Genomic DNA, 17,365 nt, shown 5'->3' on the forward strand with positions numbered 1-17,365 from the left:
AACCGTATGTTGCCGCCTTATTTTTCCACAGTTAATAATGTTGTAATTAGGAAATACTTGCCATTTTATGGTTACAAGACATGTCTTTCATCAGTGCCTGACTTCCGAAAAGACATTCAAAAGACACAAAAATCTGTCATCTGACAATGTTTTGCACCTGTAAAACAGCCTTAAAGGATCACACCAGTGATTTTGCATGTTTAGTGTAATATCTACAAAGTGTATGTATATCTTCCTAAAGCAAGCAGGTGTATTTTAGAATTCCTTTATCATTTTTCCTGTCTTTTATCCAGCCACTGGTTTACTTTCATTCCACTACGATATGAAAATGAACTTTCAGAGACTTCAAACTTTCTTCACACCAGTATTCCATCACTGTAATAAAGTTGTCCACATTAGTTTTCCTAAAAGCAGCAGCACTGTTGTGTTTTGATAACTTGAAATTGGGCGGAGTGAAATGGCTCCTCCGCCTGGGGAAACAGTCCCCGGAGAAATGGTTGGTTTACACAGCAGATTTCAGTTCTGGGGTTTATGCATGGCTACGACCTTGTTAGCGACAGAAGCAGCACATTATCGGGTGGGTGATTCAACAAAAAATTCATATTTAAAAATTAAATTATTTTGATAATATGTTGTGAAATCTTTAGTGCCATTACATTATTTGCAAAATTGTTTTCTTGCAATCTAAAATGTGGGGAAATTGTAGTATATGAGCTTAACATTCAAAATCATTGGCCTTTAAGTGTATGTTATATTTCCAATTCTTCTAAAAATCTCAGCATGATATATCATGCATTTCCATTATACCTGATTAATCACAACCTTCGTAGATCCATACCTTGTAGAACCATGTGTAGATATGCAAACTAAGCACACACACATATACACATTCTTACTTGTACGTTGTGTGGTACGTCCAGCTCAGTAGATGTGGGCGGGAGCAGGGCGGGGATGTGTATACTGAGCAGACGGGTGATTGACATGTCCATGGTGCCCAGTTTGGCTGAAGCCACACCCAGCAGGAGCCCGATACTGGTCATCTCATGGCCCTGTGAACGAGGTCAGACAGTTATCATTAGCAGGGTGACAGACTTTGTGGGTTTAACAGAAGAACATGAAGCCATCAGCTGGCAAAAATAAATATGATTATAGCTACTGTTTCCTTGCATGATTTCAAAAACCTTCAATATTGTGCACAAAAGGAGGGGAAACCTTTTTAAAGAGATGTTTCAATTATAAAATTCTAAGCAGCAGTCAACTGCCAGCACTTGGCCTTCCCAGCATACTGCATATGCCATTTGGGAGACAATTTTATCCAAAGCACTCTACAGTCACCATGAGAGCACATATTTTATTCAAAGCAAAACATAAAATTATCCAAGGTTATGTGGTGTGATATGCAGCTCTGTATCACAGAAAGGCTACCTGCTGCAGTGGAACAAATCACTTCCACTCTAACCAGCTCTGACTGTGACTGTAGAGTCTGAAGAGGCTCTAATAATAAACCAGCTTCCTGAGAAGGAGGACACACCAGCACACCATGACTGACAGCTTTCATTAGACACCCATAGACAGTCCATGGGTGTGTGTGTGCGTGTGTGTGTGTGCGTGTGTGTGTGTGTGTGTGTGTGTGTGTGTGTGCGCGTGAGTCTGTGTGTATGAAAGTGAGAGAGAACATGTTTAATATTACAAAGACAAACAGGTTTCCTCCTTTGTTCAACAAGTTGTCTTCTTGAATGCCACTCAGCAGCCGATGCATACGACAACTGTACATCATCAATCCACCAACAAACCAAATTATGAATCAGCTAACTAATCACCTAAATGACCAATTTATTGATTAATTCAGCAGGTAAGTGGACAATTTGGGCAATGGGCCAATCCCTTAGTCAATCAGTTAACTTCAAACCTGTCTGCAAAAACAAATGTGATGACAAAACATCAGAAAAATCCAAGGAAAGATCAATACGTGTGACTAAGGTTTTCTAAATTTCATGACTGCGCCAGTTAATGCAAATTCAATTCAACAAGTGCTGAAAGAACCAAGGTGAGAGTTAGATTACGTGTCTCTAGTTCAGGGCAGTGAGATAAACATCAGAAAGCAATACAGCCGTGTGTCCGTGTGACTCAGTGAGAGACAGAGAAAATATGATAAGGACAAAGCATCTAAAATAAAATCATAAAATTTTTAAAAAGAAACACGGTGAAAGTTTAATCTAAAATAAAAAGTTGAAAGTGTAAGGAAAGCAGAGAAAAGCAGAGCACATGTATCAGACATGGAAGTCACTGAGGAAGTGAGAAGAGAGACCGAGATAAGAGTTAAATGCAAATAACATCATACAATACACTATAAAGGGTAGGATACATTTGTGTTTTTTTTTTTTTTTAAAAAAACATTTTTATTTAAATCCACTGCAGGCCTACAGCAGCAAAATACCTACTATAATAATAATAGCACTTTGCAGTTGTAAAGTGAGATCCTGTATCTATTTCTTACATGGTTGGTATTTTGATCCAATTTCCCCATGGGGATCAGTAAAGTATTTCTGATTCTGATTCTGATGAAGGGAGAAGCTCGGAGCCTAAGGCACTGAAAGGCTCAAAAACACATGCACAGGTGCACGGATGCATGCATTCACGCGCACACACACGCACGCGCGGACGAACACGCGCATGAACACATGCATGAACACACGCACACACGCACGCACAAACACACACACACACACACCCCTCTCCTATTTGTCAACCACAACCCATCACAATTCTGATGAAATGATCCAAGATATGTCAGTTCTCATTCAGAGTGAGAATAGAAACCATTGAAAACCACGAGTTACTAACAGGCTTTGGTGTCAACTACGCTCATCACGTTCATGGTTTTCATTCACGCTCAAGGGCCTCAATTACTGAATGTGTTTTTCCTTTAACTATCATGTGTTACTCTGCCACGCTAAAAGTTCCTGTTGTCCTTACAACATCATTTACAGTCTGTGATGTGTTCCTGTAAGCTGTCACTACATCTCTACTGCAGGATAAATTGCTCTGCATCGATTGTACCTGGCAAGTAAAGTGAATCTGATTGTATCAAGCGATGATTTAAAGGGATAGTTCACACATTTTTTTGTGGTATGGCTTTAAAAACCACCTTCTTAACTGTCTTAATCCACTCAAAGAAAGATTAACATCACTTTGGAAGTGCTGCTTTCCAGAACTAAAATGTAACGACATACAACAACCGAGTGCACATGGATTTTTAACTCTATTTTTCGTGTCATCATCATCTACCATTGCTATTTTTTTGTTTGTTTGTTTATTTGGTTGGGCTTTTTTTTTTTTTGTTTGTTTTTAATGGTTAACCTTGTGCCATTTGGATGTAAAAATTCTGCTACACACCATCAAACTCAAACTTGTTTATTTAACAACTTGGGTGGTATTTTTAAGAATGCTAGCTGGGGGTAAGTCCACGTCAGTTGCTGGAGGCTAACAGTTAGCATTTGGAGCATCCAGCCAGTAACCAGCACTCAGTAACAATGAGAGGAAGACAGCACCACTACTGTCCTACAGAACAGCTATGGGGGAAGTGAGATAATATCACATTTTTCTAAATGGGTGAACTGTCTCTTTAAACTATACAAGTAAATTTATCAGGCCTGGCCCCAACTGGTCTACTTCAGATATTTTAGGTTCTGTTAAGGTTTGTTAGGGTGACATTCAAATCTAGATTTGGACTTCACAGCCTCTTTCACTTCAGTATTTGCAATACATACACAAATTTAGATGGGCACTAACCCTGGAAATAAATTAAATGTCTCTCATGATAAATGCACCCCATCTGTCTGACCAAAGACTGGATTTGTGGGAAGATCCATCCATCTCTTGTGTAGCTCCACCTATTGACTCCAACTCATTTTACACTTGCTGCACATTCTCTGTTGGCTGGATGGTTAGTTAGAGTTGTTCAAGTTAGCCAGTACTGTCTCGTGGTTCATCTAACAAGTGGTGTTGAAACTAAAGAGCCACTGACACAGAAAACAACTGTGTGGCAGCATTTTAAAATAATGAATGATAAGAAGGTTGTATGTCTAACCAGGAACTGGAATACCATAGAGGAATGACAAATTTGATATGTAAGTAAGTACTGGTGAAGAAAAGATTGCAAGGCTACATTATCAATAAGATGTCTCCACTTGATGAATGTATTTGAATTGTTTAGATGATATAATTTTGACCAAGAAAGCCTTCACTAACTAGCATCTGAGTGTTTGTTCAGAAATTACAAGAATTCCAAGCTTATAAAATGGTATTCATGTGGTCCGACAAATGACAATGATAGCGTTAATACCAGTGAACCAGTGAAACTAGTTTAAGATTTTGATTTATCACAGAAAACTGATGAAAACACAGTGCAGTCTGCTGACCAAGGGATTAAGTTCCTTGTTTCATAAATCACCACTCTGGCTTGGATTTCGCCATACACATGGCACTTGTTCCTAAGAGCCATTCATGAATTGTTGACAAGATCTCACCAGGACCCAGAAAACACCTTTCAGGAACCACTTACATTTCAACCAATTCAGCAAGTGGACTTTTGTTTATGCGCTTCACTAAGAGAAGAGAACGGAAGCTGTCTCATTATTCTGAACTGAACATGAATTATTCTGAATTGAATGTAAATTGAAAGTAAACTGAACCGCACCTAATGTGTGTTTTGAATCAAATAGTTCACATCAATAATCATATCTTTACACGGCCTTGTGTTAAACCCAGCCTGGGGCCGTTTGCTTGCAGCATCCTGTTGTTTTTCTCACCTGAAAATGGGAGAGGACTCGCCTCATTACGAAGTTCTCAAGACACAGGAGTTTCACTCTGACTGGCCGCCTGGCTCTGATGCCTGTTCACTGTTCTCATTTTCACTCATCCAGAGAAAAGCATATGTATGTGTGTGTGTGTGTGTGTGCTTGTGTGGATGTGCATAAAATGTATTTGAGTTGATTTTTTTTTTCTTGCTGCTCTGTACATGTTTGTGAGTGTATCATGCTTTTGCTGGTGTGTTTGTACCTTTATCAGAAGCAGTAATTTATAGCATCTACAGTCTTTTGTAAAGTGTTCAGGTACAGTGGTACTCATTAAAACACAGATGTGTGTGCCCATGTACATGTGGGTGTGTATGATTTCAGCTTGTGGGTGTGTTCTTTGTGCTTTCTAAGTCAACGGGTTGAGTGGAACTTACACTGCTACAGTTCATGCGTAACTATTTGTTAGTGTATGTACCTTGGTGAGGTAGTCATGTATGTTGAGTGTGGCCAGCTTGGTGAGATGTCCATTGAGACCGAGGGCCATGAGGAATCCTGCATATTCATTAGCCAGCTCAGGGCTCTTTGGCTTGTTGTAGGCTATCCAGGCAGAATCCACCTTAAACACAAAAAAAGAGAGGCTTCTTGATCCTGCTGCTAATGTCCTGTCAAGTCACACTTATTTATATGAGCTTAAGGGAGGTTTATTTGATGTGCAAGAGCTAGAAAACTCAGGAACAAAACAAAGAGTTCTGTTTCTTTAGACAAATTTTCTGTAAACTACAATTACAAGTACAAGAACATGGACGCAAAATCAATGTATTCTTCTCTTCAATGATAACAGAAAATGACCCTGTTCTGTATTAATCTAAGAGTGGGCACGCATGGCGTGTCCAACCTGAGGTGCGAGTAGTAAAATAAAACCAGCACTACTGTTGGTCCTGATTTACATCTTTTAGTGAAACTACACAAGCCATTTGCCATGTCATTTGTCTTACTTTGATTGTCTTGCTTTCCAACTCTCATCATAGAATAAAACAGGGACTCTGCTATATATATTTTATTCTACGGAGAAGACTGTAGTGTGTGGTCTGGTACATTATTTCTTGTTTTCCAACTCTGCGTATAACCATCACCTAATGTGTATCAAAAAGAATAATACATACTCTTTCAATACCACTATCTAATTTTACAGCTCGTCAAAATTAAGGTTAATTGAAAATAAATGCGCATATGATTGACTGAAATCAGAATGTTTAATAACTGCATTCGGGATACTGTAATAGAATTTTTTTCGTTATAGAAAATTAAATTAGACAAATTAGACTTTTTAAAGCATGTAGATACTTTGGACACAAACCTATATGCACATCTATGAGTGGACGTGAGAACATGAAGTGACACAAGGGCAGCCTGCAGGAGCAGCAGGAAATCTGGAAAGACTGGCTTGGCAGTTTTGTAGTGAAGCTTGGCTGTCACACTGACCTGTGAGGCAGGGGCTATTTTGAGTCCTGCAGCCACTCCGTTGTGGAAGCTGGACCAGCTGGTCATGTTGGGAGGAACGTCAATGTTCCCGCTGTTGAGATCTACCATGGTGTTCCTGGGGGGAGCGCGGCCTGGCAGGGACAAAGTAACAAAAACACAGAGTAGACAAAAATAAATAAATAAATAAATGGACAGATTAAGACTAGACATCTGGATTCGCATTTAAGTGTATGAATTTAAAGCAGGACAGTGCTAAAAAGCAGTGTGCCTCCCAAAATATTACTGACAGTGTACTGAGCAGCTCCCTGAGGCTGCTTGTAACATCAAGTCAAGTTTATCTCTATAGCCTTTAATCACAGTCTCAAAGTCTCAAAGGCCTACATAACATTATGAAAGTCGAATGTCTCAATCAGGAAAAACTCCCACGAAAACCTCATGAGAAAAAAAAAAAATGTTGAACCAGACATTCCAGCGTTGGCTGGAAGCAGATGGTGTTGTAATGCACTCAGTAAAGTGGGTGTTATTTTCAACAAACATACTGCCAGTGCAGTCAGCTGCCTCAATTGCTTTTTGACACATGCGAGCTGGAACATTTTTTCCCCACTTCATCATTTTATATGCATTTTTGTTCCACTGTTCCATTATGTATTGTATTATTTTATATGTGCAGTAAATAAAACCAAAACAAAATAAAAAAAAAAATAATAATAATAAAGTGAAATTGGACTAAGATGTTTACACCACCCAAAAATTTCAAGACTGAGCAGAAATAAACATCTGGTAACCAGTACTGCTTAAGATAATCAAACTCTGGCACATACATGGTTGCTGCTCATTGTTTTGCTTCATTTCGTATGCAGTAGATTAGCATCGCCGCCATTTAGTCTACACTCAAAAATATCTATGGAAAATATCAATGGGTGTTTAAAATCTGCCAAAACTCAAGGCTGTCATGAATGAGATATACCGCCTTTTTTGCGAAGGGTAAAAACAGATTTACCAACATCAAATTTGCAAGTTTTTTAGTTACTTTTAGTGTCATTTTTTGTTAACAAAAGAAATACTTAGTATTACGTAAATACACTTTTTTTAAAAATGGTAGAGCTCAATCCCTTACACACTATCAAGAATTTATAGTATGTTATTATAGCTATTATTGTTCAGTATTACCTATCAACACATGTTGATTGGTAATACTGGCTGGTTGTTTGTTAATGTCACTTTAACCCCCTCAAACTCCTTTCTGGGTTTCATGATGTTACGTAGATGCATTTCGAAACTAGGGCCCATTTGTGCTCATCTTCACGCACTGCCACAACCCGCTGAGGCCCACTGGCCCCAAAGAGTTATGGGAAAGATTCCATAACAAACCTTCCCACCAGGTTTCATGCAAATCTGTCCAGTAGTTTTTGAGTTGTGCTACTGATGGACGATAAGGATGGGAATCACCAGAGACCCAAAGATACGACATTTTCACAATACTTATGTTGCGAAAATACTGACGGTGAAAGAGTGTGTGTTTCCTTCATGTAAGGAAACCACATTACCTGTCAGGTTGAGTTTTGGCACAGGTAAGGGTTCAGTCGGCACGGGGTGGTAAGAGAAGAGAGTGAAAAGGCCTCGCCCAACTGGGAGAGCCATGGTCCTTTGACACAACTGGAGAAGTCTGGGAGACAGAGACACATAGCGAGAGGGGAAGAGAAAATGTGAACACACTTTCATGAGTGCAATAGAGTGTCAAAAGCGGGAGCTGAAACAAAAGAAATACCAAGGCTATAAATCCGATTACTATCATCAGAAGTGATCTGGCCCTTCTTTTTTCTACCCTTTAATCCACAGAAGCTGCAATCTGTGAGTGTCTATTGAGTGAATGCATCCAGGAAGCACACACAGACACACACTGTACCCACTTGTTCTCTTTCTCCTCTATGTACTCGTGGTCAGAAACCTCTGGCAGCTGGACAACACTGACCCGAACCGGCCTGGAGCTCTGGAGGAGCCTCCTGACCTCATGGACCCGCAGGTCCTGACTCCAGATCAGTCCTGTCACCTGGATAGGGCAAGGAGGAAAGGAAAGGGAAGAAAGAGAGAAAGGAAAGAAAATGAAAGGAAAGGGAAAGAAAGATCACCTAAAAAAAAAAACTGGTTGACAGTAACTGATCTTGGTGGCAATAGGTTTAAAGTTAGTTGAAAACCCTAAATTAGGATAGGTGACAAATTTTCAAGGTTTTGTTGACCTAATCAGTTCAGTTGGCAACAGGAGACTACGCCTGAAGGGGCCAGCTGCCAGGTGTAAATACACTTAACTGTATGACTATAAAACAGGGTGTTATTTAAGCAAGACAACCCTCGAGGCCTGAATGTTATGGTAAATAACATCATGACTCTCTTAACACGGCGTTCATCTCATTATTGGACTCAATTGGCTTCTCTCAGAGAGTGAATGAACCTACTCATAAAGATAACCACACTCTCAACCTTGTGCTTACTTATGGAATTGACATTGAACATTGGACAGTTGGTGTGTCTCAAATCGCACACTTCCGTTAGTGCACTGTCTGTAAGTGCACTTAGCTGACAGTACACTTACCGGCACAGTGCGCGAATTTCGACAGTGAAGGGTGTCTCAATTGGCACACTTCCCGTTGTGCACTTACCGGAAATGACGATCGCCACAGTCGGCATCAGGCAAGCCGACCGCGGCACCGGCTGCTCATCTGTCAGATCCGGCAGACCTGACCGGGTGGGCGCGTTACCGGCCGATGCTGCGGCCGGCCCGCCTGATGCCGACCGGAGCCGCAGCCGGCTCCCCTGATGCCGACCGGGCCGGCTTTGGTTTTCGGAGGTAAAGTTATCCAGAAGTAGACCTTCCTATACGCTTCCTTTAGGTGATATTATCCGGAAACACTCGGTAAATTTCCACTGTTATGCGGATGATACTCAGTTGTACTTATCCGTAAAGCCAAAGGAACCTCTCAGCTAAGTAAACTGAATGAAATTTTCTACTATTAAACTCAGAAAAAAACTGAAGTTATCATGTTCGGCCCTAAATACCTTAGGGAATCAGTTTCTAATGATATAGCTACTCTGGACAACATTACCTTGACCTCCAGTTCCACGGTAAGGAACCTCGGAGTTATTTTTGATGAGGATTTGTCCTTTAACTCCCATATTAAACAGATCTCTAAAACTGCCGTTTTTCACTTGCATAATATCTCAAAAGTCCAGCATATCCTGTCTCAGAGCGACACAGAAAAATGAATCCATGCCTTTGTTACCTCTAGGTTAGACTACTGTAACTCCTTATTATCAGGCTGTACGAGCAAGTCATTAAAGACTCTCCAGTTGGTCCAGAACACTGTTGCACCTGTGCTGACTAAAACTAGGAGAAGAGATCATATTACTCCAATATTGGCCTCTTTACATCGGCTTCCTGTAGAATCTAGCATAGAATTTAAAACTCTTCTCCTCACCTATAAAGCTCTCAATGGGCAGGCACCATCTTATCTGAAAGAGCTCATAGTTCCTTATTTCCCTGCCAGAGCACTGCGCTCTCAAAACAGAGGTTTACTGGTGGTTCCCAAAATTTCTAAGACTAGAATGGGAGGCAGATCATTCCCATTCCAGGATCCACGTTTGTGGAACAAACTTCTGGTCTCAGTTCGGAGGGCAGATTCTCTCTCTACCTTTAAGAGTAGACTTAAAACTTTCCTCTCTGACAAAGCGTATAGTTCAGGCCAGCCCAGGTTGCCCTGGACCAGCCCTTACTTATGCTGCTATAGGCCTAGACTGTCGGGGGACTTCATATCATGCTCTGAGCACTTTCCTCTTTCCTAATCTTCCTCTTCCCTCTTCTTCTCTTTTCTTCTTCTTTTCTCTTCTTCTCCCCCTTCATTGTGCTTTCTATGTCTTGTCTAGGTCATACTGTCCTGCTCATCCTGGAAGGTCATCCAGCTGCAGACGAGAAGGCTGGATGCTGCGTGTCACTACCATTTAGATTACCTGTCAGGATACTCTGTTGTTGTCATTTGTCCCAGTTTGTCCTTATCCCCCTGTCTCTGTCTCTTTGTCTCTCTCTCTCTCTCTCTCTCTCCCCTCTCCACCCAACCAGTAGAGATAGACGATCACCTGCCCTGAGTCTGGTTCTACCTGAGGGTTCTTCCCATTAAAGGGGAGTTTTACCTCGCCACTTTCGCCAAGAGCATGCTCAGGAGGGAATTTGTTGGGTTTCTTTGTATTTTTCTACTGTAATCTGTACTGCGTGGTCTTGATCCTGCTCTACCTGTAAAGCATCATGAAATAACCCTTGTTGTGATTTGACACTATATAAATAAAGATTGATTGATTGATTAATTGACTGTAATTTGGTCATAAGTACGAGCTGAAAACAGGGAGTTTGATTGCCAGTAATGTTAGCCTTATTATCGTTCAGACTCATAATCCACATCAAAAGTTATACTTGGACACTTATCTTATGTTAGCAACATGAAGAACGTTGTTTCGTTTGTTGTAGGTACAAGATAATTGGCTGCTAGTTTTACAGCTGTTGAATCAGAATAATACAGATAAAGAGATGTGGCTCCTGTGATGTTATAGTAAGTAACACATGGCTTTCAACCAGTCAGACTGCTTGAACAGAAACCTTTGATGTTAAGAAGTAAAACTGTGCTGCTAAAAACCCACTTCTGAATAAATAGTAAAAATAAGCACATCAGGCATTCTGTAGAGTAAAGATGGACTGATTATACTAAATAAAAGTAATGTTTAGGTTGGGTGGTACCTCTTGGATTATGTCTGACATCCCATCCTCCTCCTCATCTGCTTCTGTGGTGGTGGGAGGCTCCAAAGACAAGCCTGAACTTACAGACTGAAGACACACACAAATAAGCACTTCACTAAATCATCATTATTATCATCTTAACCACCCAGAAATATTTACATATCAGCAAAAGACACACAATGTTAGCCACAGTCACAACCTGTGATGCCAACAGTACACAGTGTAAACCAATGGATGTAAATATACTAAAGGCAACAGCCCTGACTTAAATTAGAACCAGAACCATAAATAGAGAGTTTTAACACCGCAGTCTTCAGTGACAGTGATGTTTTGTCCCAGAGAGCTTAATGATTTGGAACCAACAAGCTGCAATTCAAAACTATATATCACCAACTATATAGCAGCTATTTGGAAAGAAAAAGAAAAAGCAGCTATTCTCACAAAAGTGTTGCTGGTACAAACCTGTAGCATATTATGGGTTGTTATTATAATTATAGGTCTTGAGACTTTTATTTTCAAAACAGTTTTGGTATTGAGGATAGTATCCTCTGTGTTTTTGAAACACTGATCAATTTAGTCACGGGGCACAAACTGAAATTGACAACTTTGCTGACATCTCTGGGTAGAAGCTGACAACCTATCCAATATTAATATTTAACCCCTTTGCATGTGTTCTAGCCTGGTTGTCATCTCAGAATATTATTTTTGTGTAATTTTATCACTGTATACTTAAAAGTGGTAAAATCAGACTTTTTTCACAATACTAGTGATGAATATGTCTTTGTGTGGGATGGAGGATGGCTGATGTATCCTGTGTGTAGTTACACATGGCCTGAGTAAAACTAATTGGACTCACACACCTGTTGTGCATTGAGGTAATTGATGCACAAAGTATATATCAGCCACAACCCCCATCCCATAGTTGGCTTTTCACTCGAACCGATATGGAGCCAGTGGGAGCTATAGCATCTAAAAAATGTGGAAAAGCAAGTGATGTTAATTGGCAAAAATGGTTTATTTGTCAAAATGACTATGGGAAAAACAGGCAAGATAAACGACTAAGTAAGTCATTTGAGGATGGACTAAAGTGCATTAAACTCAGAGCAAGTGAACGAGTCAAACACAAAGATTTTGAGTATGCTGATACTCTGGATCGGATTGAAGAGTTTCTGGACACAGAAACTGAAAAGATCCAGTGGCACAAAACATGCTATGCTGCTTTCACCAATGTCACTATCATTGATCGCCTTAAGAAGCGCTTTGAAAGCACACATGCCACCACATCCTCCCCTGAAGAAAAGGACTCAGTGGAACCTACATGTCCTCGCTCCAGCAGAAGTTCAATGGGAATAATTGGGATAAATGTATTTTTTGTCAGAGGGATAAGCCTGGGAACAAATTTCACAACATCCAAGTCTTGAATACATCTAAAAAGATTCTTCACTTAGCTCAGACAGAATTACAATACAGGCTTGCTGGAGTCAATGACTTGATTGCTGCAGAAGGTAAGTATCATCTTATCTGCTACAGTGCTTGTTCCAGGAAGTACCAAAGCACCTCATCAGGAGTAGATGCACATGATCCATGTACCATTTGCTTACACAATGTGGCAGAAGAACTTAGAGCAGGACTTGCCAGAGGTGAAATATACTCATTGAAAACAGGTTGGGAAAGATACTGTGAACATATTGTAGAATTTGACGTTGAATCAGGAGTATACAAAAGTCAGCATTTCAAGACAAAACTTTACAAATTGCTTCAGGGAAAAGCATTATTTGTGAAATCACTGAGTCCAACTGAGCCAATGTTACTATTTCCTGAAATGACAGCTCAGGCTGCTCTCCAGAACCTAAAGAAAACAATCGATGACACACAGCAATCCCAAGATAACACTGAAGCGATGAATATGGCTAGTTCTGAAACTGAGATACTGAGTTGGCTGTACTGGGTGTCATTAAAGATCAAGGCAGACATCAGGGACTCCCCAACGCATGATGTCACTAATTGGTGGGATAGATCAGCATCATGTTGAAAAAATTGCGCCATAGAGTCTGTACATGCTGTTATGACTCCTTTGCATTGGTAGCAGTTATGGTGACCACGAAAATGAGGATGAACAAACCCTGAACACAAAGCTGCGCAGCACTGACATTGTTTTCTTAGCATCTGGTGAAAGGAAACCAACACCAAAACAAATTGGAATTGGAGTTGCGGTACACCAGGCTACACGCTCAAAGAACTTGGTGCAGGTACTTCATTCCGCCGGGCGCAGCATAAGCTATGAGTCAGTGTTGAGGCCAGATACTACTATCGCAAATGAGACTCTGAAGCAATACTTTGACAATGATGAGGTATTTATTCCACTAAACTTTGACGAGGCAAGACTTCCTGGATACATCATGTTTACAAATGACAACATAGACATAAATGAGGAGACCCTTGATGGGAAAGGGACCTTTCATGCCTCCCAGACTGCAGCTTTCAGACGAAGTGAACCTCAAAAAGAAACCCCTCAAATAAAACTGAAATCAGGCAGATCAAAGTCAATCTCATTTCCACCAAGGCTGTTTCAGCTCAAAGATGCTAAAATGGGTCCCAGAACCCCCCTCCTAAAGTTATTGGGCAAGTGACACCAGAAATTTGATGCAGACACAAAACTAACTACACAATCAAAGAACAGGGATCTTGCCTGGATTGTATGCAGAATACAGAACTCTGAAGATGAAGTGGCTTCAACCAGCTTATGTCAAAATCTGATCACCCAAAAACAGGGGTGGAATTATGCCTATCATAAATTCTCCAGCACATGATTATATTTCGAATCTTCAAAATAATTTAGTAAGCATCTTTCTGCCTTTTCCCAGTAAAAACCCTGTATTTTAAAATCCGATTTTTAGTTTTTTGTGAGTTTTGGGCCCAATATGTTGATACAGTATGCGAAAATGACAAAAATAATGGCTGGGTCATATAGGTGATGATATGCTGAAAAAAGGATACCAAGCTTTACTATGGTAAAACATTTTGAATGGGTTTTATAAACAGAAATTGAAAAGCATGCACAAACGGCCAAATACCCTCAGACTATAAGGATAAAAGGGTTTCTAAAAGTCACAAGACAAGAAATTCAACATGACAACCACCCTAAAACGTCTTCCATGGGTCCCTTCTAACAGAAAAAATAGGTTGTCAGCTTTTACCCAAACATGTCAGCAAATGTCATGTCTGAAGCCCTATTCTGAAATGGCCCCCTGACTAATTTCAGGCATCTTTTTTCCCAAGATGTTTTAATTTGGAAACCCTTCATTTCTACACCCACTGACTTTTAGATGATTGATAACACACCAGAGGGTAATGCAGGGGATCACTGTACATATTTGCAGTCAAAACAACATGCAGTAGTTAGGCCAACACGAGAATTTGCTGTTCTAAGCATGTGCTTTCTGTTTCAAGTTCATGGAATCTATGGCATACATTTTTCAACATAAGGCTTTTGGTGTTAACTCATATCACACTCACAGCTTTGTCCTTGGCCAGGGTCATCTTGTGGGCCTGTCTGGTCAGGTCCTGACGCCCAATCAGCAGACAAACCTCCTCTGACCAATCAGAACATGGCTGCTCCCGACAACGGTAGATTGCCTCTCTGATTGGCAGCGCCACACCAAAGGGAACCGACTCCAAGTCCTTCAAGGTAAAACCTGGACCAACGACAGCAGTGGAACGGACGTTATTTCTGTGGTTCAAAACCCAAAGAACACCAAATGACAAATAAAGATCCTGGAAATTTACTTTTAATCAAGGATGGCACGTCCTTCCTCTTGTGTTCTATTTCTGGTAGACTACTTCTCAACTACTTCTAGCATTCTTAAGACGTTTGTCCTCTCTAAGACAACATGAGAAGAATGTATTGACATGACATTCTTAGATTTGATAACAGCGCCCTTGTATATTTCTTAATTTGCCCTCATGGAAAAAGATCCCAGATGTTTACTTGCCAAACACAAAATATGGAGCATGCAATGAATGGTCCTCAAACCATAAAAATGCATTCTCTGTGCTATAATTTCTTGAGACGTTTTAAGTTTGTTTGCCATAAGACAACAAGGAAAAATGTTCTTCACAAGGGAATAAGTATCAACTTGCACTTCTCTGATAATTCCCTATTATCTTGTCTTTGTTATGTCTGCTCTTTGTTAAGAATGAGTAACACGTTTACAGGAACTCCAGTTTGGTTTGCCTCTAAGAGTGCCAGTTGCCTATGAAACATGGGTATCTGTGCTTGTTCTGGGTAGCTCCTGGGTATGAACATGTCAATCTGCATGAATAAGAAGTCAAGTACTTAATGGCTGAGAGTTGAAAAACAGCTGCTTATCTTACCTTCTGAGGTGAGCCAGACCACAAGCTTCTCAGCCAGGTTCTCACTGGACAAATCAAACTTCACACTGCTCTGTCTACAACCAACATATATACTGAATATTAGCAAGAACATTGATTACTGAATGATTGAACAATTGATTGATCTTAACTGAAAACCACAGGTCCGCTAAAACAAAAACAGTAAGTAATGACCAAATCAAACCGAGATATGATCAAGACAAAACACAAAACCTACAGATAGATTTTAAACTACAGACACGGGAAATTTCTATTTAAAATCAAGAGGAGTGATGTCTGCTAAAAAATCAGGACTCCTATAGAAATAAAGTAAAAGTGTAGCCCTACATGAATTTCACTGCCAGTTTAGGATAAACAGACGAAGGAAGAAAATTCGCATTTTTCAAGGGATACCTTCACAGTAAGAAGTTTAGTTGGGCATTATTCTAGACACTTTTCTAAAATGGCTTGTTTCATTAGCATTTCTCACTGAAACCAAGAAACAGTAAGAGGAACCCTGCTAAAATCAGAACTGGCTACTATCAAATCAGGACAACCGAATTAGTTCTTAAAGTGTACAGTGTTATTACAGAGTGAACTTCTCTCAGCAATTACTTTTCACTTTGCTCCAAGAGCAGACTGTGTGATTTTGAAACCATTGGATTTTTTTTTCTATATCTATTTCTATTTTTTTGTCTATATCTTTCCATCATTTTATTTTACTGCTGTGCACATAAGCACAAACTTTTGCACTGTCCTCAGATCTGAAAAATCTTCACAGGAATCACAATATGATGGCTCAAGAAATCAACTAGTAATTTTGATAGCCTACAATTTGAATCATTGGGCTCATTTTAAAGAGTGACTTAACATCAGCAGTAAACTTCTACCGCACTGCCCTCTAGGGGCTGAAACTTTCAGCCACATTACCATATATGATACAACTTACTTATTTGGAAACTGGTCTGCCACCATACTACACATATTACACAATAAAATTACAGTCAAACCATCTCAAAGCAGAATCATAGAGGGAGATTGTATAGCCCTTTGCAACATCAACACTATAAACATACTAACCGGGAGAAATGTGTAACATCATAAATGAATAACATCATCATCATCACTGCCATCACCATTATCGCCACGACAGCATCATTGAAAAACCGACTGTTGCAAGCACTAACCCTTACCTAACACCCCAAACCCAAGTACTCCATAAAGCATCAAAAACACCATCCAGTAGATGGGTGTCACACGCCAAAAGACACTTGAGCTTCCTTCTCATTCCCTGCTCTGTAATGGCCTCCAGAGAATGTGGGGTCAGTCCATTAATGGATCCTTTCCTGATCCAGTTTCCTGATGTAGCTGCAGGTACTTTGCCATTGACAGCTGTTAAAAATGCCTGCTACCACATCAGTGACTGGGTGTGGCCAGAGGGGCAACATGCCTGAGAGTTTCAACCCCTAGGGGGCACTGCAGCAGACATTTTCTGCCATGTGTGATTTAGTATTGAGTTACTCTTTAAGTTGTGGATAACAGCTCCAGCTAAATGCCTAATATCAGTATAAATGAAATACTGTAATGTTTTTTAACTAAAGATCTCCTAAACATGTGTATTCTTTATAAATTGCAATGGTGTGTTTTTGACATTTTCAAGAAGCAATAAAGTTACTTAGTGACTTTCAACCAGCTTTACATTTTCCCTGTAGACTGTGGCAAGTTTTGGCTCAGTGACAAATTACCTTTTATAGGCCGGTTCACTCGCACAGGACTTCTGACCTGAGGAAGGGGAACACAGGTGTGGGAGAAAAAGAGACAAAAGAATTGTACCTCAAGCACTGCTGATCAGGCTTTGATAAAAAATTAAGGAAATTACAATATGCATATTGTCACTATGTTCCAGCATTTTCAAAACTGCCCTGACTGGCCC

At 40.1% G+C, this 17,365-nt stretch overlaps 1 protein-coding gene across 2 annotated transcripts in view; it reads right to left on the reverse strand.

Annotated features, from left to right (window-relative positions):
- The window catches only part of anapc1 (anaphase promoting complex subunit 1), a 101,601-nt gene that overhangs the window by 47,749 nt on the left and 36,487 nt on the right, over positions 1-17,365 (reverse strand). For both annotated transcript variants that reach the window (XM_030069903.1, XM_030069902.1), the window contains exons 26-34: positions 17,178-17,214; positions 15,436-15,509; positions 14,578-14,756; positions 11,062-11,148; positions 8,192-8,331; positions 7,829-7,947; positions 6,282-6,412; positions 5,275-5,415; positions 897-1,049 (exon numbers count right to left, since the gene is read on the reverse strand). In XM_030069903.1, the coding sequence (XP_029925763.1) occupies positions 897-1,049; positions 5,275-5,415; positions 6,282-6,412; positions 7,829-7,947; positions 8,192-8,331; positions 11,062-11,148; positions 14,578-14,756; positions 15,436-15,509; positions 17,178-17,214 (1,061 nt within the window). The remainder of the gene's footprint in view (positions 1-896; positions 1,050-5,274; positions 5,416-6,281; positions 6,413-7,828; positions 7,948-8,191; positions 8,332-11,061; positions 11,149-14,577; positions 14,757-15,435; positions 15,510-17,177; positions 17,215-17,365) is intronic.

Source organism: Myripristis murdjan, chromosome 15, assembly GCF_902150065.1.
Source record: "Myripristis murdjan chromosome 15, fMyrMur1.1, whole genome shotgun sequence".
In the NCBI taxonomy this organism is placed as follows: Eukaryota; Metazoa; Chordata; class Actinopteri; order Holocentriformes; family Holocentridae; genus Myripristis; species Myripristis murdjan.